At 41.3% G+C, this 27,651-nt stretch overlaps 1 protein-coding gene across 6 annotated transcripts in view; it reads right to left on the minus strand.

Annotated features, from left to right (window-relative positions):
* The window catches only part of AMPH (amphiphysin), a 451,781-nt gene that overhangs the window by 114,701 nt on the left and 309,429 nt on the right, over positions 1–27,651 (minus strand). For all 6 annotated transcript variants that reach the window (XM_069730254.1, XM_069730256.1, XM_069730258.1 and 3 more), the window contains exons 6-8: positions 25,702–25,809; positions 25,407–25,492; positions 24,686–24,761 (exon numbers count right to left, since the gene is read on the minus strand). In XM_069730254.1, the coding sequence (XP_069586355.1) occupies positions 24,686–24,761; positions 25,407–25,492; positions 25,702–25,809 (270 nt within the window). The remainder of the gene's footprint in view (positions 1–24,685; positions 24,762–25,406; positions 25,493–25,701; positions 25,810–27,651) is intronic.

Below are 27,651 nucleotides of genomic sequence, written 5' to 3' on the forward strand. Positions count from 1 at the left end.
CATTATGCTTGTTTAGTATAATACACCCCATAGTCCTCGATAAATTATAATGTGCACCTCAGTCCTCCATATAGTATAATACACTCCTCAAACCTCCATATAGTATAATACACTCCCCAGTCCTCCATATAGTATAATATACTCCTCATAGTCCTCCATATAATAAAATACACTGCTCAGTCCTCCATATAGTATAATACACTCCTCAGTCCTCCATATAGTATAATGTACTGCCACAGTCCTCCAAATAGTATAATACACTCCTCATAGTGCTCCATATAGTATAATGCAGTGCCATTGTCATCCATGTAGTACAATTCACTTCCCATAGTATAATGCACCCCATAGTTCTTCATATAATATAATGTATTCCCCATAGTCCTCGATACAGTATAATGCAGCCCACATATAGTATAATGATGCCACTCCAGAGTATAATGCAGCCACCCCTCAGAATACAGTTATATGAAAAAGTTTGGGCACCCCTATTAATCTTAAGCTTAAAGTTTTTTAAAAATAGGTTTTTTTGCAACAGCTATTTCAGTTTCATATATCTAATAACTGTTGGACACAGTAATGTTTCTGCCTTGAAATGAGGTTTATTGTACTAACAGAAAATATGCAATCTGCATTCAAACAAAATTTGACAGGTGCATAAGTATGGGCACCCCACCAGAAAAGTGACATTAATATTTAGTAGATCCTCCTTTTGCAAAAATAACAGCCTCTAGTCGCTTCCTGTAGCTTTTAATGAGTTCCTGGATCCTGGATGAAGGTATTTTTGACTATTCCTCTTTATAAAACAATTCCAGTTCAGTTAAGTTTGATGGTCGCCAAGCATGGACAGTCCTCTTCAAATGATCCCACAGATGTTCAATGATATTCAGGTCTGGGGACTGGGATGGCCATTCCAGAACAGTGTAATTGTTCCTCTGCATGAATGCCTGAGTAGATTTGGAGCGGTGTTTTGGATCATTGTCTTGCTGAAAGATCCATCCCCTGCGTAACTTCAACTTTGTCACTGATTCATGAACATTATTGTCAAGAATCTGCTGATACTGAGAGGAATCCATGAGTCCCTCAACTTTAACAAGATTCCCGGTTCCGACATTGGCCACACAGCCCCAAAGCATGATGGAACCTCTACCAAATTTTACTGTGGGTAGCAAGTGTTTTTCTTGGAATGCTGTGTTTTTTGGCCGCCATGCATAATGTCTTTCTGTATGACCAAACAACTCCATCTTGGTTTCATCAGTCCACAGGACCTTCTTCCAAAAAGGAAATTGGCTTCTCCAAATGTGCTTTTGCATACCTCAGCCGGCTCTGTTTGTGGCGTGCTTGCAGAAACGGCTTCTTTCGCATCACTCTCCCATACAGCTTCTCCTTGTGCAAAGTGCGTTGTATAGTTGACCGATGCACAGTGAGACCATCTGCGGCAAGTTGATGCTGCAGCTCTCTGGAGGTGGTCTGAGGATTGTCCTTGACTGATCTCACCATTCTTCTTCTCTGCCTTTCTGATGTTTTTCTTGGCCTGCCACTTCTGGCCTTAACAAGAACTGTACCTGTGTTCTTCCATTTCCTTACTATGTTCCTCACAGTGGAAATTGACAGGTTAAATCTCTGAGACAGCTTTTTGTATCCTTCCCCTGAACAACTATGTTAAATAATCTTTGTTTTCAGATCATTAGACAGTTGTTTTGAGGAGCCCATGATGCCACTCTTCAGAGGAGATTCAAACAGGAGAACAACTTGAAAGTGACCACTTTAAGTAGCTTTTCTCATGATTGCATACACCTGGCTATAAAGTTCAAAGCTCAATGAGGTTAGAAAACCAAAAAAAGTGCTTTAGTAAGTCAGTAAAAAGTAGGTAGGAGTATTTAAAACAAGAAAATGATAAGGGTGCCCATACTTATACACCTGTCAAATTTTGTTTTAATGCAGATTGCACATTTTCTGTTAGTACAATAAACCTCATTTCAAGGCAGAAACATTACTGTGTCCAACAGTTATTAGATATATGAAACTGAAACAGCTGTTGCAAAAAAAACAATTTTTATAAAACATTAAGCTTAAGATTAATAGGGGTGCCCAAACTTTTTCATATAACTGTATATTGTAGCCCCCTGAGTATAATGTAACCCCCCAGAGAATATAATGCAGCCCCTCATATAGTTTAATGTAGCCCCTGCATATATATTTGGTAGCCTCCTCATAGAGCATAATGCAGCCCCACATAGAATATAATGTAGCCCCTCCGTAGAATACAATGCAGCCCTCATATAGTATAATGCAGCTCCTTATAGAATATAATTTAGCCCCCTCATAGAGTATGATGCAGTCACCCCTCATAGAAAATAATACAGCCCCCCTAGAATATAATGTAGCCCCCAGAGAATGTAATACAGCCCCCCATAGAATGTAATACAGCCCCCCATAGAATGTAATACAGCCCCCCATAGAATGTAATACAGCCCATCTTCCCACAGAATATAATACAACCCCCATGGAATATAATGTAGCCCCCATAGAATGTAATACAGCCCCCCATAGAATGTATACAGCCCACCCATAGAATATAATACAGCTCCCCATAGAATGCAATACAGCCCACCTCCCCAAAGAATACAATACAACCCCCATGGAATATAATGTAGCCCCCATAGAATGTAATACAGCCCCCCATAGAATGTAATACAGCCCCCCATAGAATGTAATACAGCCTCCATAGAATATAATACAGCCCCCATAGAATGTAATACAGCACAGCCCCCATAGAATGTAATGCAGCCAGCGCCCATAGAATGTAATGCAGCCAGCCCCCATAGAATGTAATGCAGCCCCCCCAATAGAATGTAATACAGCACAGCCCCCATATAATGTAATACAGCACAGCCCCCATAGAGTGTAATGCAGCCAGCCCCCATAGAATGTAATGCAGCCAGCCCCCATAGAATGTAATGCAGCCCCCAATAGAATGTAATACAGCACAGCCCCCATAGAAAGTAATGCAGGGAGCCCCCATAGAATGTAATGCAGCCAGTGCCCATAGAATGTAATGCAGCCAGCCCCCATAGAATGTAATGCAGCCAGCCCCCATAGAATGTAATGCAGCCAGCCCCCATAGAATGTAATACAGCCCCCAATAGAATTTAATACAGCAGAGCCCACATAGAATGTAATGCAGCCAGCCCCCATAGAATGTAATAAAGCCCCCCATAGAATGTAATACAGCACAGCCCCATAGAATGCAATACAGCACAGCCCCATAGAATGTAATACAGCACAGCCCCCCAATTGCTCCACAATCCAGTTATCACTCATTGATATATTTAAAAAAAAAAAACAACACTCTCCTCACCTCTCCTTGTGCCCGCGCTGCTCCCGGCTCCGGTCTCAGCAGTTGCAGTCTGCCCTGTTATGATCCGGTGACCTTGGAGCAGCATGAAAACTTTCACTGGAGTAGGTGGTAACTATACTGACCGCAAATCCTGATCTTAACACCGCAACTAGAAGTAGCCGTGGGGTGTACCTAACAAACCCTAGACACCTCGACACAGCCGGAGGACTAGATACCCCTATAGATGGAAATAGGAATACTACCTTGCCTCAGAGCAGAACCCCAAAGGATAGGCAGCCCCCCACAAATATTGGCTGTGAGTAGGAGAGGAAAGACAAACACAGGCAGAAAACAGGATTTAGCACAAGAGGCCACTCTAGCTAAAATAGGAAAGGATAGAACAGAGTCCTGTGCGGTCAGTATTAAAACCCTTCCAAAAATATCCACAGCAGATTATACAAAAAATTCCTCCATCTAACTAAAGACGTGGAACGTATATCTGCAACTCCAGAGACTTCTACACTCAGAGCAGGAATACAATCAAAAAACAAGCACACAGCTTGTGTGCCATAGAAAAAGAAACAGACACTTATCTTTGCTGAATTGGCAGCTAAGCAGGAGAAGCCAGACAGAGATCTAACACTTCCCAAGAAACATTGACAACTGGCAAGGACTAATGAGTCCTGCAAACCTAAATACCCCAGTCAGAATTGCAATCAGCAGATACACCTGTCCAGGACTGCAGGCCAGGGACAACTGCATTACCACCTACAACCACCAGAGGGAGCCCAAAAGCAGAATTCGCAACACTGCCCGCCCGACACAGCAGGTGCGCAATGATATGACGTCATCGCACAGCTGCAGTGTCAGAGGCAGAGCGGGGAATCATGGGAGAGGGAGCGTCAGTAGACGCTCTCTCCCCCATCATTACATTCTTTTGAGCGGCGTCATAGAAGCTGGTATAGTTAAATGCAGGGTGGGGCGGGCGATCAGGGGGGTGAGTCGGCGGTGGCAGGAGGAGTCGGCCCTGGCGCCGCTGATAGTGGCAGCGGCCCACTCCTGGCACCGGCTCTTCTGGCATTTGCCAGAAGTGCCCGATGGCCAGTCCGGCCCTGGTTAGTGTTATGCAAAACGGTCACTTGCTGAAACACACTGCTTCTTTGTGTAGCATCATGGGGAAAGTCTAAAGAAATCAGCCACGATATCAGGAAGAGAATTGTGGACTTGCACAAGTTTGGCTCATCCTTGGGTACAATGTCAAGGTACCTGAAGGTGCCGCGTTCATCTGTACAAACAATTCTAAGCAAGTACAAACAAGATGGTAATGTTCATCCATCATACCGCTCTGGAAGGAGACGGTTTCTGTGTCCCAGAGATGAAAGTGCTTTGGTCCATTTGCATATAAATCCAAGGACAAAAGCAAAAGACCTTGTGAAGATGATGGCAGAAGCTGGTAAGATTGTGTCAATATCCACAGTGAAATGAGTACTGTATCAACATGGGCTGAAAGGCCACTCTGCCAGCAAGAAGCCATTACTCCAAAAGAAACATAAAAAACAAAAAAAAGCCAGATTAATGTTTGCAAATGGACACAGAAATAAAGACCTTCATTTTTGGAGAAATGTCCTGTGGTCTAATGAAACTAAAATTTAACTTTTTGGGCATAATGACCATTGCTACATTTGGAAGAAAAGGGGAGAAGTTTGGAAGCCTAAGAACACCATGCCAACTGTGAAACATAAGGATGGCAGCATCATGTTGTGGGGTTGTTTTGCTGCAGGAGGGACTGGTGCACTTCACAAAATAGATGGCATCATGAGAAAAGAAGATTATGTGGCAATACTGAAGCAACATCTCAAGACATCAGCCAGGAAGATTGGGCGAAAATGGGTCTTCCAAATGGACAATGACCAGAAGCATGTTGCCAAAATGGTATCAAAGTGGCTTAAGGATAACAAAGTCAATGTTTTGGAGAGGCCATCACAAAGCCTTGATCTCAATCCTATTGGACATTTAAAGACAATGCTGAAAAGACAGGTGTGACCAAGGCGACCTACAAACCTGGATCAGTTACACCAGTTTTGTCAGGAGGAATGTGCCCAAATTCTGACCAACTATTGTGAGGAGGTTGTGGAAGGATAGCCCAAACGTTTGATCCAAGTCATTCAGTTTATGGGCAATGGTACCAAATACTAATGAAATGTTTGTAAACTTTTGACTTTGCAGTAACTAATAAAAATGCCTTGAAACATTCTCACTCTCTCCTTTTTTGGGCATTTGGCAAATAATAATTATGGTAATCCCAAATTACTTAAAATGGGAAATGTTTATTCTGATTTCATGTCAGATATTGAGAAAAACATGCTTATGTGTCTCTTAATATAGTGTATGCAAACTTCTAGTTTCAACTGTATATGTTTACATATTGCTTATAAATTTGTGGTTGGTGGTTTATTAATGATTTTGGACTGATACTGGCATACATCCAAGGTACTGTTTGGTTATTTTCTACCTGTGCTGCACTTTATATTTAGGTGTGTAATAGGGTTCCTAGGGAGACTAGACGTGGAGTAGTGACGCCATATCGAACATATTAGGGTACCAACCTCTGCTGACAGGTAGCAACATCATAGGATTTACAAGAGCATGATAACCCCTTTTGCATTGTATCCCTGCTAATTAAAGATAGATAGACCTTTTCTATGAATATTTGTTGGTTGAAGAGTTTTAACTATAATAAATTTAGTTATATTTTAGGGGTTCATTTCTTATTGGTTTGCTATTGATTGGGACCCCTCCCTACATGTATTACAGTTTTTTGGATTTAGATACTCACAATATTGCTAACCCCTATAATGCATCCCAACAATTTCAGAGAGTGCATCTAGGAGATCTTGCCAGGATTGAGCATTTTGTGGTAGAAAGAGTTAATCTACTACCAAGAGGTGTAGACTGGAGGCAGGCTCTTTTGAATTGCGAATCTTATTGCATCTCAATGTTAGATTCTTCTTACCCTGGAAATTAAATCATCTTACTTACTTGAATTTGCATTAGTAAGAAAAAAATTAATTATTTCTTGTCCATAGTCATAACGTTTTTGATATGTTACATTTGTTGTCTAAATGATGACCATAATAATAGGAAGTGCACAATGCATAGTAACAGAATAAATCACTGTTAGATGCAGGAAAATCCCCACACACATCACCGAGTTTCAGCTTCCTCAGGGGTGGAATTAGTGTTTCATATCTTTAGTTTACATGTCATCCAAAAACATGGAAAAAGAAATAATCTTAAAAATAGAACATAATATAAAGTGCTACCAATGCTACAGGTGTTTCTAACAGACAAGATTCCACGATTACTTAGTGAATACAGGAGAGGGTATTGATTCAGATAGTGCGCATGTGCACGAGTAATGATGATCTGGCAGAAATAGCAAAAAAGACTGTGCGCAGGCGAGATAATGTAATGAAATAAAGGAAACAGTCCACATGCACAAAAATAACAGGTTTGTGTACAAAATGGAACCAAAGGGAAAAAGTACACAATATGCATGTGCAGATAAATCACTAGAGATAACAAATCAAGACAGGATCCATAGGATGCACCGGCACACTGAATAGCATAAATAGTATGCATGCATAAATAAATCGCTAGGAGCAACAGACCAAGTTACATTTAAATATACAGTATATCTAATACATGTACCAATTATCTAATCAAACACAAATATCTACAAGCACATACAGAGGCCTCATACATACATACCAGTACATTGGGTTAAAAAAAATTAAATATTACCTGATATACAGGTACTTCTCACAAAATTAGATTATCAAATAGTAAATTTATTTTGGTTATTCAATACAAAAAAGTGAAACTCATACATTGTGCAGAGTAATTACAAACAGAGTGATTTATTTAAAGTGTTTATTTATGTTAATGTTGATGATTAATAATCAGAACCTCCCACTCCCGTCTCCAAGACTTTACACGTGCTGCGCCGATTCTTTGGAATGCACTACCTAGGTTAATACGATTAATACGATTAATCCCCAATCCCCACAGTTTTAAGTGTGCCCTAAAAACTCATTTGTTCAGACTGGCCTACCGCCTGAATGCATTAACCTAACTATCCCTGTGTGGCCTATTAAAAAAAAACAACATAATCAGGTTCCTCGCATCATGTTCTCATACACTTTATGCAGTTAATAGCCCTCTGTGTCTGTACTGCTACATACTTAGGCAGTTAACTGGTTCATGCAGCTTTACATGAACACCTGAGCCTTACACTATGGCTGGTCCGAATAACTAAAGCAATTGTTACCATCCACCTCTCGTGTCTCCCCTTTTCCTCATAGTTTGTAAGCTTGCGAGCAGGGCCCTCATTCCTCCTGGTATCTGTTTTGAACTGTGATCTCTGTTATGCTGTAATGTCTATTGTCTGTACAAGTCCCCTCTATAAGTTGTAAAGCGCTGCGGAATATGTTGGCGCTATATAAATAAAAATTATTATTATTATTATTATGATTATGGCTTACAGACAATGAAAACTGAAAAGTCATTATCTCAGTAAATTAGAATACGTTATAACACCAGCTTGAAAAATGTTTATAAAATCCGAAATATTGGCCTACTGAAAAGTATGTTCAGTAACCGCACTCAATACTTGGTCTGAGCTCCTTTTGCATCAATTACTGCATCAATGCGGCATGGCATGGCATGGAGGTTTTCAGTCTGTGGCACTGCTGAGGTATTATGGAAGCCTTGCTTTGATAGCAGCCTTCAGCTCGTCTGCATTGTTGGGTCTGGTGTCTCCCATCTCTTGACAATACCCCATAGGGTTAAGGTTTAGGTTAGGTGAGTTTGCTGGCCAATCAAGCACAGTAATACTGTTGTTTTTAAACAAAGTACAGGTACTTTTGGCAGTGTGGAGAGGTGCCAAGTTCTGCTGGAGAATGAAATTTCCATCTCCAAAAAGCTTTTCAGCAGAGGGAAGCATAAAATGCTCTAAAACTTCCTGGTTGACGGCTGCGCTGACATTGGTCTTGACAAAACACAATGGACCTACACCAGCAGATGACATAGCTCCTCAAACCATCACTCATTGTGGAAACATCAAACTACACCTCAAGCAGCTTGGATTGTATGTCTCTCCGCTCATCCTCTAGACTCTGGGACCTTGATTTCAAAATTAAATGGAAATTTACTTTCGTTGTGGAGTGTGTCAATGACTGCTTTCTGGACACCTGTCAAGTCAGCAGTGTTCCCCATGATTGTGGAGCCTATTGAAACAGACTAAGGGACCTTTTTAAACACTTAGGAAACCTTTGCAGATGTTTTCTGTTAATTTTTCTAATTTAATGAGATAATGATTTTTGGGTTTTCACTGGCTGTAAGCTATAATCATCAATATTAACAGAAATGAATACTTGAAATAGATCACTCTGTTTTTAATGACTCCATAAAATATGAGTTTCACTGTTTGTATTGAAAAACTGAAATAAATTAACTTTTTGATGATATTCTAATTTTGTGAGAAGCACCTGTATTTGGGCATGTGAAAAATTATTTATTTTTCTCTTCATTTTATGTGGTGGTGAGGTGTGTATACGTGCTACAAAGAGACATTCTTGGAACAATGATGAGACATAAAAAATAAGAAGATCCAATGAAAGCAAAAATAAGGGATCTGATTAGTGAAAAACGCACTAAAAGAGGAAAATTGTGAACTAAAACCCATATATGAAAAAAATGTTATTTGTAAGTAGTCTGACTCCAAATGACCAGGATGCAAGGGGTGGCAATAAAATATAAAAGGCATATAATAATATCATGAATAATGATACAGTAAATTACTTGATTGATCTCATGACAAGAGGCATGTTTTAACATGGGGGGATTAAATTTAAGTTTGTTTTGTTTTAACATGAGATTATGAGTAAGAATCATTTGGATTTAAGACATATCAACCAGTATCGCTTCTCCTGGAATTTTTGATTCTACTTGACGGGACCACATATGAAATTGCAAGATTTGTGTAGCTGTCAAGCACATTTAAGAAAACAAGATTTGACTCTTTTGGATTGCATCTGACACGCCCACTAGGGCCGTGGGGTACTTGGAACTGGTTTGGACAGTTCTTTGGGGAAGTCATGGGGCCGTGACCCGACTCCGTGGCCCTGGCTGTGCCGAAAAATGGGGATTATGTATATGGGATTTAACGTGATGCCACCTGTGATGTATGGCAATGGATGGTCGACGGTGCTAAAGGAGACTGCTGGGGCTGATGGTGAGGCAGCTGGGATGGCTCTGCTACCCACAGGTGAAGCAGGGCTTCAGGGCTACCGGTTCCATTTATGTCAGGCTTCGTGTAGCTTGTGGTGCAGGACTCAGGGAGCAAGAGATCATTGAATGACACAAGAGCTGTAGTTTTCTTTTCCTTTACTTGATGGTTGATAGTACAGACCGGGGTACTGATAACAGATCGTAATGGAGAGCCGGGCAGCCTGGAAGCAATTTTTGGATACACCTGGCCAGGTAGGTACGGAAGCCTTCCTTCTGCGTTGTCCTCCCTTTTTCTTTGCTGCCTCACTGCTCACCCTCCTGCTGCTATCTGCTCTCTCTGTTTTTAAAAACTAACCATTGGCCACATGGCAGGTAGTTCAAACCTATCACAGGTGCCGCTCCTTTGTGTCGGCTCCAGGCTCTGGTATGCTGCTGTGCGACCGGGTATTAGATCGGGCCAGGAGACCTAGAGTCCCCTGCCCTCCGGATTTAGCTGCTGGGACTTCAGTATCCACGCAACCACAGACTCCAGTATCCGATTCCTAGCGCTCAGCTATGAGGATGGTTTAATCCCAGCTCTACTCCCCAGGTTCTGCTCTACTTCTCTCCTACTGACAACTGGTAAGGGGAACCCTCCTTGCTTCCAGGCATGACATTACTCCCTGTGGAGGAGGCAATGCCACTGTGGCAACCAACCGGACTCCTGGGGTGCCACACATCTACCATATCTCCATAGTATCTCCAACTTATAGAATCACATATAAAGCTGGCTTATTCAAATGACTCTTCCCAGAGATATAGAAAAAAACCAACATGAGAATATAGGAAGAAACTGTCATAAGTCTAAAATTATCAAATTTTATTAAATACACAGAAAAAAAGATAGTTACATGTATAAGATAAAATACACTGTCTTCAGGAAAACGCACATGCAAAATATGACGGCAGGTGCACGACCATGTAAAGCAACCGCACCAAATCTTCAAATTAGTAACAGAGACTGCCCAGAGGCAAAGAGGTAGAAACGTATAGTACAATACTGTAATAGACCCGTTAAGACACCTAATAGTGTGTCCTTAGTGTGTATAGAGATCACTATCTCCCTCCTTTATTATGTGTGGAATGGTATATTAAATAACTTGGCACTCAACTTGGTGGATAGTGATAATAAAGAAAACAATTTTATTACTTGAGTAGCAGCCCAGCAAAATAAACGTTTCGGTCAAACAATCAGACCTTCTTCAGTAAAACCGACTGCTGGTGTGTAGATGTATATAAGGCACTAGTATATGTGGAGAGGCTCCTATGACAGAATTTTATTTCTATGACCTCGAACAAATGACATAGAAGTATATGTTTTTCATCCACACTGGGTATGTAGATAGTCTATAATGAATGTTTTAGAAAGGAACACTCAGAGAATGCAGGTACAATAGGAATGAAATCCAAAGGTTTAACTTAAAGTGCGGTGGTCTAAACCACAAAGAACAGGAGCAGCGATGATTTAATGCACGGAGGTACATGGAGCAGTTGCCATAAAGAGTTGTCAGCGCAGGTGAGCTCCGGTATTAGATAGGCAGAGGGAGTACATCAACGCGGTATCCACTCAATACGGTGGATACCGCGTTGATGTACTCCCTCTGCCTATCTAATACCGGAGCTCACCTGCGCTGACAACTCTTTATGGCAACTGCTCCATGTACCTCCGTGCATTAAATCATCGCTGCTCCTGTTCTTTGTGGTTTAGACCACCGCACTTTAAGTTAAACCTTTGGATTTCATTCCTATTGCACCTGCATTCTCTGAGTGTTCCTTTCTAAAACATTCATTATAGACTATCTACATACCCAGTGTGGATGAAAAACATATACTTCTATGTCATTTGTTCGAGGTCATAGAAATAAAATTCTGTCATAGGAGCCTCTCCACATATACTAGTGCCTTATATACATCTACACACCAGCAGTCGGTTTTACTGAAGAAGGTCTGATTGTTTGACCGAAACGTTTATTTTGCTGGGCTGCTACTCAAGTAATAAAATTGTTTTCTTTATTATCACTATCCACCAAGTTGAGTGCCAAGTTATTTACTTACTATATACTGGTGTGGAAAACCTCTCTTGAGCACCGACACAGCTGTGCCACGTTATACTCTACTACTGGAATGGTATATTAACCCTAGCTGCCATATCATTAAAGTGCCTAGTGCTTGATGAAAAAGCCTCTCATAGTAGCTACTGCATGGCAGACATTCCAGGCCTCATCCTATATTAAAGGTGATAGTAACTTGTGAATTGTTGAATGGCTACTGTTTACCTCTTATATCAGCTCCTACAAATTGAGTGCTATCATTAAAGGAGAGACATGCGGGATCATTAAAAAATTAATGTTTGCTAATATGATTATTACCCATTGTACCACTCCATGCAGTTTGTTGACCTGCAAACAGTGAAGGACAAACTATGCAGATTGATTAAATACTCAAACAATGACAGTTGACCTCCTGCCACCTTCCCCTAAATCCTGTAGAAAGTTGCATGAATAAGAGCTTTGAACTATAAAAGGGGATATTCCTCTGTTTCCAATGACACTCTACAAGACAACAGCCAATACACCATGGCTCCATCAGAAGACATTCTACAAAACAGCCAGAACATTATGGCTTCATCAGAAGAGTTTCTACACAACACCAGCCAAGGCACCATGGCACCATCAAGGGGAACACAGTTTTGACATTGTAATGGATGCCAGTTTAACCCCTTCATGACTTTGGGATTTTTCACTTTTCCGTGTTCGTTTTTCACTCCCCTCCTTCCCAGAGCCATAACTTTTTTGTTTTTCCGTGAATTTGGCCATGTGAGGGCTTATTTTTTGCGGGACGAGTTGTACTTTTGAACGACATCATTGGTTTTAGCATGTCGTGTACTAGAAAACGGGAAAAAAATTCCAAGTGCGGTGAAATTGCAAAAAAAGTGCAATCCCACACTTGTTTTTTGTTTGGCTTTTTTGCTAGGTTCACTAAATGCTAAAACTGACTTGACATTATGATTCTCCAGGTCAGTACGAGTTCATAGACACCTAACATGACTAGGTTATTTTTTATCTAAGTGGTGAAAAAAAATTCCAAACTTTGCTAAAAAAAAAAATAAATAAAAATTGCGCCATTTTCCGATACTCATAGCGTCTCCATTTTTCGTGATCTGGGGTCGGTTGAGGGCTTATTTTTTGCGTGCCGAGATGAAGTTTTTAATGATAGCATTTTGGTGCAGATACGTTCTTTTGATCGCCCGTTATTGCATTTTAATGCAATGTCGCGGCGACCTAAAAAACGTAATTCTGGCGTTTTGAATTTTTTTCTCGCTACGCCGTTTAGCGATCAGGTTAATGCTTTTTTTTAATTGATAGATCGGGCGATTCTGAGTGCGGCGATACCAAATATGTGTAGATTTGATTTTTTTTTATTGATTTGTTTGGATTGGGGCGAAAGGGGGGTGATTTAAACTTTTATATTTTTTTTATTTTTTTCACATTTTTTTTTTACTTTTTTTTCTTACTTTTGCCATGCTTCAATAGACTCCATGGGAGGCTAGAAGCAGGCACAACGCGATCGGCTCTGCTACATAGCAGCGATCTGCTGATCGCTGCTATGTAGCAGAAATGGAGGTGTGCTGTGAGCGCCGACCACAGGGTGGCGCTCACAGCCACCGCTCATCAGTAACCATAGAGGTCTCAAGGACCTCTATGGTTACAATGGAGACGCATCGCCGACCCCCGATCATGTGACGGGGGTTGGCGATGACGTCATTTCCGGCCGCCCGGCCAGATGCGGTAGTTAAATGCCGCTGTCTGCGATTGACAGCGGCATTTAACTAGTTAATAGGTGCGGGCAGATCGCGATTCTGCCCGCACCTATTGCGGGCACATGTCAGCTGTTCAAAACAGCTGACATGTCCCGGCTTTGATGCGGGCTCACCGAGGAGCCCTGCATCAAAGCAGGGGATCTGACCTCGGACGTACTATCTCGTCCGAGGTCAGATAGGGGTTAAAGGACCTCGGCCTAGCTGAAGGAATACAGATCTGCTTCATTGACTATGACTGAACCCATGGAGACATTTGGGGAAGCCAGGAATGGGCCCCTCTGGTCACCTGGCCCCACAGAAACATTTGGAGAAGTCAGGTTGGGATCCTCTAGTCTTCTGACCCCATGGAGATTTTCAGAGAACCCAGGCTGTGACCCTCCGGTTACCTGGCCCCATGGAGGTATTCAGAATAGCCAGGTTGTGACCCTACTGTCACATGGCCACGTGCCTCAATGGACTGTCAGCTTCCTAAGTTTGTCATTTCCGCCTCTCTGTGGGTGTCTGCCAAAAGCAGGGTGCCACTGGTGGGGGTTGTCGGCCCTAGAAGCCCCAAAGTCATAGCTTCTTTCAGCAGAAGGGTGAGACTCTGTAATTTGCAACATCTTGGGTATTTGCTGGGACTGTTCTATATTTTACTGTCTGTTGGTGCTTCAATAAAGTATTGCTACACTGTTTTACCCTCGCTTGGTGTTGTCTGAGTAGTATTATACCCATGGGAAAGGAGAGCAGGTGTTCAGGGGATGAGCCCTGGTCCATACAGTCTCAGGCCAGTGGGCAAAAGCACCCACTGACCCTCGTGTCTCTGCAGTATGGGTAATAAGTGCCGTAAGGCCACGTTTACACATTGAGTATTTGGTGAGTTTTGTACCACAGAGTTGGTAAGATAAAACCAGGAGTGGGTGAAAAATACAGAAGTGGTGCACATGTTTCTATTATACTTTTCCTCTTACTGTTCCACTTCTTGTTTTGGCTTACAAATACTGAGACAAAAAAAAAACTCACCAAATACTCAATGTGTGCATGTGGCCATGGGAATTCCTTTAATGCGTTGATCATCTGTGGTCTATAATAGCATCAGTCACAAAAAGCTATTGAAAAGCTCAAAATATCCTTTAAAGGGACTCTGTAAGCACAGAATGACTGTTCAAACCAAGTACAGGTGCTAGGTGCATAATGGATTTGCTCTTCAGTCAAAAAATATTTCAGTAAATACAGTAACATTGCTTTAGTGAGAACTTTTAGATACATAATTACTCTATTTGAGTATCCATGACTAATATAAATTCAATTCCAATTTTATCACCATATGTGTATTATGGCAAAATTAAACACAGAATAAAAGTAATCGCTATAATGCATATTTGTACAGTTCACAAAATTCTGTTCTGTTGCTTTTGAAGAATTAGTTGCGCTAGAAAAATAAACGTTGGAAACATAAGTAGCTTGTATTTTTCCACAATAGTCAGTTGAGAAAACCAATAAAAACAAATAAAAACTAATTCAGTATTTCAAATGCTTTCTCACAAACAAAGAATAAATATAGCACAGCCGGGAGGAATTTAGCAAAGCAATAAATATGTAGCAGGTCTGCTTACTGTATATATTACATTATATGCCATGAAAATCAGATTGCAAAATGATGGTTAAATGACAGCAACCGAATATATAGGAAGGTAGCAACAGTGTAAAATGGAGAAAACCACCCTCCACAGAGAAATATTTGTTCCTCATATTTCCTCAATGTTTTGAAATGTTCAGACACCGGGGACTTTAAACTCTGTAGTTTGTAAGTCTGTCCTTGCAGCCCTGCAGTGACTTTCATGCCTGGTCTCGGGGGTACAAAGCAGAAGAAATTCAATTTTTTTGTCAACAAAGCTTTTTAAAATCCGAACAGAGGATGTATTAAAAAGGTTCCAGCCACATTGTGTGTTATTAGTTTCCAGTGGGATATACGCAATTTTAATAGAAACCATCAGTCTTCCGATTTGCTTTCCTATAATTGTATAAAACAGTGGTTGGCAACCCAAAACTTGGTTACATACAGCCTCCTTGTCTGTATTACAAATTACAAAACGGGCTGTTGTAACTTGATTCAGGCAGGTGCTCTGTCAGGTGAGTATGTGTAATGTGTGTACTGCAGCTATATATGTATTAAATGTGAATGTATTTGTGTGTGTAAGGGACTTAGCGTGTGGCCTTATTAAGACACAATAGGTTAGACCTAAAGGTACCTTCACACTAAACGATATCGCTAGCGATCCGTGACGTTGCAGCGTCCTGGCTAGCGATATCGTTCAGTTTGACACGCAGCAGCGATCAGAATCCTGCTGTGATGTTGTTGGTCGGGGCTAGAAGGCCAGAACTTTATTTGGTCGCTGGCTCTCCCGCTGACATCGCTGAATCGGCGTGTGTGACGCCGATTCAGCGATGTCTTCGCTGGAAACCAGGGTAAACATTGGGTTACTAAGCGCAGGGCCGCGCTTAGTAACCAGATGTTTACCCTGGTTACCATCCTAAAAGTAAAAAAAACAAACACTACATACTTACCTTCCGCTGTTTATCCTCCGGCGCTGTGCTTCTCTGCACTCACTGTGAGCACAGCGGCCGGAAAGCAGAGCGGTGACGTCACCGCTCTGCTTTCCGGCCGCTGTGCTCACAGCCAGTACAGAGAAGCACAGCGCCGGGGACAGACAGCGGAAGGTAAGTATGAAGTGTTTGTTTTTTTTACTTTTAGGATGGTAACCAGGGTAAACATCGGGTTACTAAGCGCGGCCCTGCGCTTAGTAACCCGATGTTTACCCTGGTTACCGGCATCGTTGGTCGCTGGAGAGCGGTCTGTGTGACAGCTCTCCAGCGACCAAACAGCGACGCTGCAGCGATCCGGATCGTTGTCTGGATCTCTGCAGCGTCGTTTAGTGTGAAGGTACCTTAACAATAGAGTTTCTCCTCTAGGAATTGGCATAGATGAACGGACACAGCACCTATTGTTTTAAAACCAGCAACAATACTTTGTTCTCACGGCATAGTCTCTTTAAACATTTTAACAACTTATTTAATGTCTTTATACATCTTCCCTGAGGTATTCCATCACCAGACATTTTCACAATTAGGCTCCCTTTTTGTGGAAGGTTACTTCTTTGCCCATGTTGCAATCACACCACACTTGCATGTCTGTCCCTCATTCTTACAGTTACGTACTCTTCACGCAGGTGATCTCTCCTAGCTCGCACCTTGTCTTGTCTGGTCTTTCACTTTCCAGTTCTTTAAGGCAATGGAGACTCGCCATTTTCCTGATGATTAAACCTCACTGACTCCTCAAGTGTAAGATTCTCTCTCTCCCTAATAGTTCTGCATCAATGTCGTCGATACACCATGGCAGGGTTCTACTCTTTCCCCAGAGTCTCACTATGTAATGGAACATTACTAGGACAGTATCTTTCTTCAGCTTTTTATGGACACTGCAGAGACAGTAACATAGCAATCTACATTCCATTGTCATTGTCTATGGTGACACCCATTAATGGCTGACATTACACCCCACCTACAAGTCAAAGACTACTCTAGGCTTGGAGTTCCAACCTCCTGCTTGTGCCTTATGTGACTAGCTAAAAGTGTTAGGAATATGACCATCAGGCAACACTAAGTTAAAAACAGGCATGGTCCTGTTGTAAAAATCACTGCAATGATTTATGGAATACTTCCATAAATCATTGTCTGTGTACATAGTTCACTGTGCAGTGCACAATTGAAAGTTAAAGCTCTTCTCTGGCCGTCTTCTCTCGCCCAAAACCCATTTAAAATGGACTAAGGAAAAATGTAAAACTGCTCTGTGGTCAGATGACTTTAGATAAAAAATTCTTTATAGAAACCTTTCTGATTCAGTAGTAGAGGACCAGCCAGCTTGTCATCAGTGCACAGTTCAAAATCCTGCATCTCAGATGGAATGAGGTTGCATTAGTGCCAAATAGAAATGAGCGGATCAATTGCAGGATTCCGGTTTACACGGAATCACAACTTTTTTGGAATTAGGGAGGGAATGCAGGATAATACCAAAACTGTGCTGGAAAGGCAGGAGATGGCGATCGGAAAGTATTTTTATGTGTCACGGCCTCGGGTCCTTCTGTGTCCTTCCGGCGTGTCCCCGACGTGGTCCCTCGCCGCTCTCCGTCTGACTTCTCTGGGTTGCAGCGCATCGGCGGTTTGGGCATGCGCGGTCGCACTTCTCCCGCTGTTAGGTTCTCTGGGTGGTTGTGACCCAGTGGCTGCACCCCATTATGGCGGCACCCACCGGGTATTTCTGCTCAACGTCTACTGAGGTAAGACCCCTGTTTATCGATCGCTGTGGCGCAAGCATCAGTGCTGGTGTCCTTCCTCGTCTTGAGGCCCCATGTCTGTTTCCTTTGCCATTTTCTCTGACTCTGCCCAGTCGGCTTTCCCTGTGACTCTGCCTAGTGGGCTTCCTGACCTTTCTGTCTACCTTGTCTGTTGTTTCTGTGCCCCTACCGTACTGGTTTGCTGTGTCCCTTCCGCTCCTGCTTGTCTGGTGTCTTTGCCTTGTCTGCCTGCCAGCTCTGTGTCTACAGCAGCCCCTCCGTCCCTGTATTCCGTGGGTCTCTGTGTTCCCCTAACCTGCTCTCCTTACATTTTTCTCATTACTATTTGCTTTTTCCCTCTCTTGTAGCTTCAAGTCGCTGTCTGTCTCAGGTCTTCCTTGTTCCGTCTGCTTCCCATATTCCCTCAGTTCCCATTTTATCTCTTCCCTGTATACCCCTTAGTCGTCACTTTGGCTCCAGCCTTTATGGTTACATCCCCCTTGGGCCTGCCCCTAACACTCCCTGTATAGGGGTAGTAAACTTATAAAGAGGGCACCAGAGGTAAACGCGCGTCGGGGCCCCTCTTTCCACGCACGGCAGCAGGTTGGTTCGTCTCTCATTTTCCCTATCTGTTTTCGATTGTAACTATGCAGGTATAGCTTAGTCTCATAACATAGTAACATAGTAACATAGTTAGTAAGGCCGAAAAAAGACATTTGTCCATCCAGTTCAGCCTATATTCCATCATAATAAATACCCAGATCTACGTCCTTCTACAGAACCTAATAATTGTATGATACAATATTGTTCTGCTCCAGGAAGACATCCAGGCCTCTCTTGAACCCCTCGACTGAGTTCGCCATCACCACCTCCTCAGACAAGCAATTCCAGATTCTCACTGCCCTAACAGTAAAGAATCCTCTTCTATGTTGGTGGAAAAACCTTCTCTCCTCCAGACGCAAAGAATGCCCCCTTGTGCCCGTCACCTTCCTTGGTATAAACAGATCCTCAGCGAGATATTTGTATTGTCCCCTTATATACTTATACATGGTTATTAGATCGCCCCTCAGTCGTCTTTTTTCTAGACTAAATAATCCTAATTTCGCTAATCTATCTGGGTATTGTAGTTCTCCCATCCCCTTTATTAATTTTGTTGCCCTCCTTTGTACTCTCTCTAGTTCCATTATATCCTTCCTGAGCACCGGTGCCCAAAACTGGACACAGTACTCCATGTGCGGTCTAACTAGGGATTTGTACAGAGGCAGTATAATGCTCTCATCATGTGTATCCAGACCTCTTTTAATGCACCCCATGATCCTGTTTGCCTTGGCAGCTGCTGCCTGGCACTGGCTGCTCCAGGTAAGTTTATCATTAACTAGGATCCCCAAGTCCTTCTCCCTGTCAGATTTACCCAGTGGTTTCCCGTTCAGTGTGTAATGGTGATATTGATTCCCTCTTCCCATGTGTATAACCTTACATTTATCATTGTTAAACCTCATCTGCCACCTTTCAGCCCAAGTTTCCAACTTATCCAGATCCATCTGTAGCAGAATACTATCTTCTCTTGTATTAACTGCTTTACATAGTTTTGTATCATCTGCAAATATCGATATTTTACTGTGTAAACCTTCTACCAGATCATTAATGAATATGTTGAAGAGAACAGGTCCCAATACTGACCCCTGCGGTACCCCACTGGTCACAGCGACCCAGTTAGAGACTATACCATTTATAACCACCCTCTGCTTTCTATCACTAAGCCAGTTACTAACCCATTTACACACATTTTCCCCCAGACCAAGCATTCTCATTTTGTGTACCAACCTCTTGTGCGGCACGGTATCAAACGCTTTGGAAAAATCGAGATATACCACGTCCAATCACTCACCGTGGTCCAGTCTATAGCTTACCTCTTCATAAAAACTGATTAGATTGGTTTGACAGGAGCGATTTCTCATAAACCCATGCTGATATGGAGTTAAACAGTTATTCTCATTGAGATAATCCAGAATAACATCCCTCAGAAACCCTTCAAATATTTTACCAACAATAGAGGTTAGACTTACTGGCCTATAATTTCCAGGTTCACTTTTAGAGCCCTTTTTGAATATTGGCACCACATTTGCTATGCGCCAGTCCTGCGGAACAGACCCTGTCGCTATAGAGTCACTAAAAATAAGAAATAATGGTTTATCTATTACATTACTTAGTTCTCTTAGTACTCGTGGGTGTATGCCATCCGGACCCGGAGATTTATCTATTTTAATCTTATTTAGCTGGTTTCGCACCTCTTCTTGGGTTAGATTGGTGACCCTTAATATAGGGTTTTCATTGTTTCTTGGGATTTCACCTAGCATTTCATTTTCCACCGTGAATACCGTGGAGAAGAAGGTGTTTAATATGTTAGCTTTTTCCTCGTCATCTACAACCATTCTTTCCTCACTATTTTTTAAGGGGCCTACATTTTCAGTTTTTATTCTTTTACTATTGATATAGTTGAAGAACAGTTTGGGATTAGTTTTACTCTCCTTAGCAATGTGCTTCTCTGTTTCCTTTTTGGCAGCTTTAATTAGTTTTTTAGATAAAGTATTTTTCTCCCTATAGTTTTTTAGAGCTTCAATGGTGCCATCCTGCTTTAGTAGTGCAAATGCTTTCTTTTTACTGTTAATTGCCTGTCTTACTTCTTTGTTTAGCCACATTGGGTTTTTCCTATTTCTAGTCCTTTTATTCCCACAAGGTATAAACCGCTTACACTGCCTATTTAGGATGTTCTTAAACATTTCCCATTTATTATCTGTATTCTCATTTCTGAGGATATTGTCCCAGTCTACCAGATTAAGGGCATCTCTAAGCTGTTCAAACTTTGCCTTCCTAAAGTTCAATGTTTTTGTGACTCCCTGACAAGTCCCCCTAGTGAAAGACAGGTGAAACTGCACAATATTGTGGTCGCTATTTCCTAAATGCCCAACCACCTGCAGATTTGTTATTCTGTCAGGTCTATTAGATAGTATTAGGTCTAAAAGTGCTGCTCCTCTGGTTGGATTCTGCACCAATTGTGAAAGATAATTTTTCTTGGTTATTAGCAGAAACCTGTTGCCTTTATGGGTTTCACAGGTTTCTGTTTCCCAGTTAATATCCGGGTAGTTAAAGTCCCCCATAACCAGGACCTCATTATGGGTTGCAGCTTCATCTATCTGCTTTAGAAGTAGACTTTCCATGCTTTCTGTTATATTTGGGGGTTTGTAACAGACCCCAATGAGAATTTTGTTACCATTTTCCCCTCCATGAATTTCAACCCATATGGACTCGACATCCTCATTCCCTTCGCTAATATCCTCCCTTAAAGTGGATTTTAGACAAGACTTTACATAGAGACAAACCCCTCCTCCTCTCCGATTTTTACGATCCTTTCTAAACAGACTGTAACCCTGTAAGTTAACTGCCCAGTCATAGCTTTCATCTAACCATGTCTCGGTTATTCCCACTATGTCAAAGTTACCTGTAGATATTTCTGCTTCTAGTTCTTCCATCTTGTTTGTCAGGCTTCTGGCGTTTGCGAGCATGCAGTTTAGAGGATATTGTTTTGTTCCAATCTCCTCACTGTGGATTGTTTTAGAAATGTTCTTACCTCCCTTCTGAGTATGTTTTCCTGGGTCGTCTTTGTTCGAGTCTAATGTTTTTCTTCCCGTCCCCTCTTCTTCTAGTTTAACGCCCTCCTGATGAGTGTAGCGAGTCTTCTGGCGAATGTGTGTTTCCCAGGTTTGTTGAGGTGTAGTCCGTCTCTGGCGAGGAGTCCATCATACCAGTAATTCACACCGTGGTCCAGGAATCCAAATCCTTGTTGTCTGCACCATCGTCTTAGCCAGTTGTTTGCATCAAGGATCCTGTTCCATCTCCTGGTGCCATGCCCGTCTACTGGAAGGATAGAAGAAAAAACTACCTGTGCATCCAGTTCCTTTACTTTCTTCCCCAACTCTTCAAAGTCCTTGCAGATTGTCGGTAGGTCCTTCCTTGCCGTGTCATTGGTGCCAACATGTATCAGAAGAAATGGGTGGACGTCCTTGGAGCTGAAGAGCTTTGGTATCCTATCGGTCACATCCTTGATCATCGCACCTGGAAGGCAGCATACTTCTCTTGCAGTTATGTCCGGTCTGCAGATGGCTGCTTCGGTGCCTCTCAGTAGTGAGTCTCCCACCACCACCACTCTTCGTTGCTTCTTGGCTGTACTTTTTGCTGTCACTTGTTGCTGTGTGCCCTTTTCTTTTTTGCTTGCTGGTATTGCTTCATTCTTAGGTGTGCCATCTTCATCCTCTACAAAGATTTGATATCGGTTCTTCAGTTGTGTGGTTGGTGATTTCTCCATGGTCTTCTTGCTTCTTTTGGTCACATGCTTCCACTCATCTGCTTTTGGAGGTTCTCTGACACTTTTTGCACCTTCTGTGACCAGTAGAGATGCTTCTGTTCTGTCTAGAAAGTCTTCATTCTCTTTGATGAGTTTCAAAGTTGCTATTCTTTCTTCCAGACCCCACACCTTTTCTTCTAAAAGGGCCACTAGTCTACACTTCTGACAGGTGAAATTGGATTCTTCTTCTGGTCGATCTGTGAACATGTAGCACATGCTGCAGCTCACCATGTAGGTTGTCACATCTGCCATGTTGCTCCTAGATCCTGCTGACTTGCTGTGTGTTTTCCTTCTTGTGTAATCTACTCAGCCAAGCTCTCTTGCAATAATGTCCTACAGGCAAAAATTGGTGATGCTTTCGAAGCAGCTGGTCCCGGCTGTACCCAACGATCTTCTAACTTAGGGAGACTTCGCTTCTCCCAGAAGGCACCTGGAATATGCAAATTAGCCTCCTGAAGCTTGAATCCCTGGTTTGGTGATGCTTTCGAAGCAGCTGGTCCCGGCTGTACCCAACGATCTTCTAGCTTAGGGAGACTTCGCTTCTCCCAGAAGGCACCTGGAATATGCAAATTAGCCTCCTGAAGCTTGAATCCCTGGTTTGGTGATGCTTTCGAAGCAGCTGGTCCCGGCTGTACCCAACGATCTTCTAGCTTAGGGAGACTTCGCTTCTCCCAGAAGGCACCTGGAATATGCAAATTAGCCTCCTGAAGCTTGAATCCCTGGTTTGGTGATGCTTTCGAAGCAGCTGGTCCCGGCTGTACCCAACGATCTTCTAGCTTAGGGAGACTTCGCTTCTCCCAGAAGGCACCTGGAATATGCAAATTAGCCTCCTGAAGCTTGAATCCCTGGTTTGGTGATGCTTTCGAAGCAGCTGGTCCCGGCTGTACCCAACGATCTTCTAGCTTAGGGAGACTTCGCTTCTCCCAGAAGGCACCTGGAATATGCAAATTAGCCTCCTGAAGCTTGAATCCCTGGTTTGGTGATGCTTTCGAAGCAGCTGGTCCCGGCTGTACCCAACGATCTTCTAGCTTAGGGAGACTTCGCTTCTCCCAGAAGGCACCTGGAATATGCAAATTAGCCTCCTGAAGCTTGAATCCCTGGTTTGGTGATGCTTTCGAAGCAGCTGGTCCCGGCTGTACCCAACGATCTTCTAGCTTAGGGAGACTTCGCTTCTCCCAGAAGGCACCTGGAATATGCAAATTAGCCTCCTGAAGCTTGAATCCCTGGTTTGGTGATGCTTTCGAAGCAGCTGGTCCCGGCTGTACCCAACGATCTTCTAGCTTAGGGAGACTTCGCTTCTCCCAGAAGGCACCTGGAATATGCAAATTAGCCTCCTGAAGCTTGAATCCCTGGTCTCAACTTACTTACGCATATGGGATTTCCCCAGGATACTTGAGATTATGCATCATTGTTAGTAAAGGGTACCTTGCTATATAAGGTTTGCATTAAGCACTTTATTTGCACTTATATTTATATTTTAGAACCTTCCTGCACTAGTACATTATTTGAGAGCTTCTTTATGAGTGTGGTTACCATTTGCCCAGTTATTTATCTGACACTACAGTCTTTTATTGCTTGTATGCAGAATTACCACCTTATTGATATATGCTATTCATATGTGTATTTATATACCTTTGGTATGATAACAATTGATTACTTGCTCCTCATTTGATTATAGCGTCCGTGTGTCGCACTAGTGTCGCCTTTCTTTTTTCTCATTGTGTCTTTTTACTCTGGTTCTTATTTGTTGTACTCATGTATATTTTATATAGTTTTTCAATAAAATTGTTTACTTTTAGCTCAAGTGTCTTTTTTTTTTTTTTTTTCACTGTATAAGGGGTGGTTCCACCTGGCCCGCTCGCCCTCGGGGGCTCTGGAGCCGCGACCCAGAGGGTCCACTTCTGAATTTTTTCTTAGAACCCTAACATTATGCATGCAATATATAAGTACTATGTATGAGTGTGCTATATACCATGTATGCCAAAGACATAAAGAATACATTATTTATCTATTTTATGGACAAAGCAAATATTGCTGAATTTATCTATCATTTTTAATGAATCCAGTATAACAGTAATATAAGCACAATTACGTCAATTAAGCTGCCATAGAAACGCCACTATAGAAGAAGAGATCAGCTAAATTACTCCTGGCAGAGCTTCTTACTTAGCAGTACTCCCCCATAAACTCAGAGAGAAATATAAATTCTTCTAAAAGTAGAAAGCTATTGCATTAACGATATACGAGCAAAAAAGTCAGAAAGAGATATGAGGACATTAGCAACCTTCATACTAGTGGCCTCAAGTTGTAATATTAATTATGTATGTATTGATTGCAGTTACTGATATTGCAGATATAGGGATCTTGTGTTCTGGGCAACAGATGTATTTGAGTCTAAAGTCAAAGATTCTTTTTACTCTTCTGCCAAAAAATACACCATAGTAATTCTACTTTTCTGAAGAAATACGAAGCAAATTACTTACCCCTGTGATTTCCTTATGAAACTTTGCCTCCAGACCTGATATGTTTTGGAACGTGTTCACATAGAAACCGATTCGTCTGGATTATTGATGAGTCACAGTAGGAGGCAAGGAAAACAGTAGAAAGTTATTAGATCTTTTCAGTGGGCTACTGAGACTGTCCATTAATTTACGCTTTATTGAATTTTTTTGTTGTGTAAACTGCAAATTGATAAAATTCAAAGTAGAACAAATTCAATTTGAATTGATTAGAAACCAACAGTGGTACGTTCACCAATGGTTATTGGTTTCCATAATGGTATATTATGGATATATTATTTTCTTTGAATACTCAACAAACTCAAGTAAAATTGACTTTGTAGCTCTTTGGCACTCTTTACATGTTTTTAATGGTGTTCTTTGTGCCACATGAACTATTTGTATTGATTTATCTAATTAACTAGATTTATCAGTTAATTGACCCATACTCAACAGTTTTTTTTCTTTTCCTATATACATGTTTATAAATCTAAATACAACTTTCTGTTAGTTGATGTGTTTAGTTTGCTTTTATCATTGATTATCATTGAGCAATATTGCACTTTTTTATCTGTTGTATGACTTTTGATACTCCCACGACACCCTCTTGTCACCGTCTATGATACTTCACAAATTTTATGTACGGTAGCTTTCTTTTATTCAGTATTTAATTTGAATTAAAAAAAAAAGGAGAAAAAGATAACACCTGGACCATAATGATGGCAATTCTTCTTGCAAATCTGTATTAAAATCTTCAAACACTTTCTGTGCCTTCTGGAACTCTTCTTCAGCCTAAAGAGCAGAGGGAGAACTTTCAGTATAAGATACTGGCTACCACACACATACAGCTTTTTGTGTCACCCTAACTCTACAGTAGCTAGTATTGAAAAAAAAAAAGCTAACACATAAGAATCCGACATGAAACTGAAATACTGACATGCTCTTAGACATTAGAACATGATTCTAGAAACACATACTAGACATATGGATTTGATAAATACCTTTGTAATTCTCCCTTCATCTCTTCTCTTGGCATTCTGTAATGCTTCCAAATGATGTCTTGCACTGTCATAATCAACTAATTTTCGGCTCCGCTTGGCAATCCGATTCTTTAACAAGAAAAATAAAAAGGATTCAAATTAAGTGTCACCATACACAATTTCGAAAAGAAGTCTCCACAGCTTCTAGTTTATAAAATAACCAAATCTGCTTTCCCCACAGTACCAAACACCCCATGTTGTGAATTTGTATTTCAATGGGTATTGTTTAAAGGATGCCAGCTTACCTAGTGATGACAACAGCCAGACCCCTGATGATCAGCTCATTAGAAGCTACACTCAGAATGGGGGTTTTCAAACTATGATTAGGGTAAAACCCTTATTATCACAGTGACTTAAAAAGTTTGGCACGCCATAAGAACTATCACCTATCCACAGGATAACTGAAAGGTGCTTGTCAGCTTCTAGGGATCCATGGACTTCCATTCTGGAGATTTGTGGACATCCTAACTATTGGAGCACTAGCAGTAAGCAACTTATCACTAAGATTCTGACAAGGGTCTTGGTATATGATAAGTAACTTATCACCTAAGGTGCTATGGTTTCCAAACCTTTTAATGTTTGGAGGAACATTCTAAATTGTATGTACTATGGTAGTCCTATGACAGTAACAAAAAAGTGTCAAATCCTAGCTTATTAAGTGAAATGATTGGGCTACATGGGTGTGGCAAAAACAAATAGAATACATATCAAAGACTAAATTAAACTGAAGTGAAAACTGAAGCAAAGTTTTCCATGCAGGTATAATAGCAGTTTTAACAATCAAAGCTATTTCCTAGCCACCTGATTTATTGTTGTGATTAATGTCTATGTAATGGAAAAAACATTTGTACAATCAGTTGGGTACTAGTTAGCCTCTTTTTTCCTTTTTTATAGTGGTGCACTATGCTAACAATTACCATGGAAAACTGTGTTTAATAAAAAAAATGACATCCGTTAATTAGGGAATTAGAAAGTGATTTACATAAGGAAAGTGTCTATTTTATGTGTTACCATGGGAAATGCGCTGAAATATCCTATGTGGCTAAAATAGATTTTCCATATATAGCCCCTAGTGATGTGATTAACACTGCAGACAAATCACATGTAAGCACTGAAACTCTCATAGAAGAAGAGTTGGTCCAAATGTTATTCACAGCAATTTAGAACATGCTAAAGATGCGTTTACACTGTGGTGGTCATTTAATAGCCTGTTTAAACAGGACAACCAGCTTCAGATATAGGGCTCATTTCCAATTGCGAGAAAAAAAAAGGTTCGATTTACGGACCGAAAAAAAGGAGGAAAATCATGCGATTGTCATGCAAGTGTCATGCAAGTGTCATGCGATGTTTTTTATCGCAACATCCGTATGACATCCGTTTTGCTGTCCGAATTTTACACACCGGTGTCCTTTGAAAAGCCGGTTAATCAGCGCGGTGTACAGTAAAATCACACTGACAGGTTAGAATAGAGTAGATATATACACATAGAATAGGTATATATGCACATATATATACAGGTCCTTCTCAAAAAATTAGCATATAGTGTTAAATTTCATTATTTACCATAATGTAATGATTACAATTAAACTTTCATATATTATAGATTCATTATCCACCAACTGAAATTTGTCAGGTCTTTTATTGTTTTAATACTGATGATTTTGGCATACAACTCCTGATAACCCAAAAAACCTGTCTCAATAAATTAGCATATCAAGAAAAGGTTCTCTAAACGACCTATTACCCTAATCTTCTGAATCAACTAATTAACTCTAAACACATGTAAAAGATACCTGAGGCTTTTATAAACTCCCTGCCTGGTTCATTACTCAAAACCCCCATCATTGGTAAGACTAGCGACTTGACAGATGTCAAGAAGGCCATCATTGACACCCTCAAGCAAGAGGGTAA

This window comes from Ranitomeya imitator, chromosome 6 (assembly GCF_032444005.1).
Source record: "Ranitomeya imitator isolate aRanImi1 chromosome 6, aRanImi1.pri, whole genome shotgun sequence".
NCBI classification, from domain to species: Eukaryota; Metazoa; Chordata; class Amphibia; order Anura; family Dendrobatidae; genus Ranitomeya; species Ranitomeya imitator.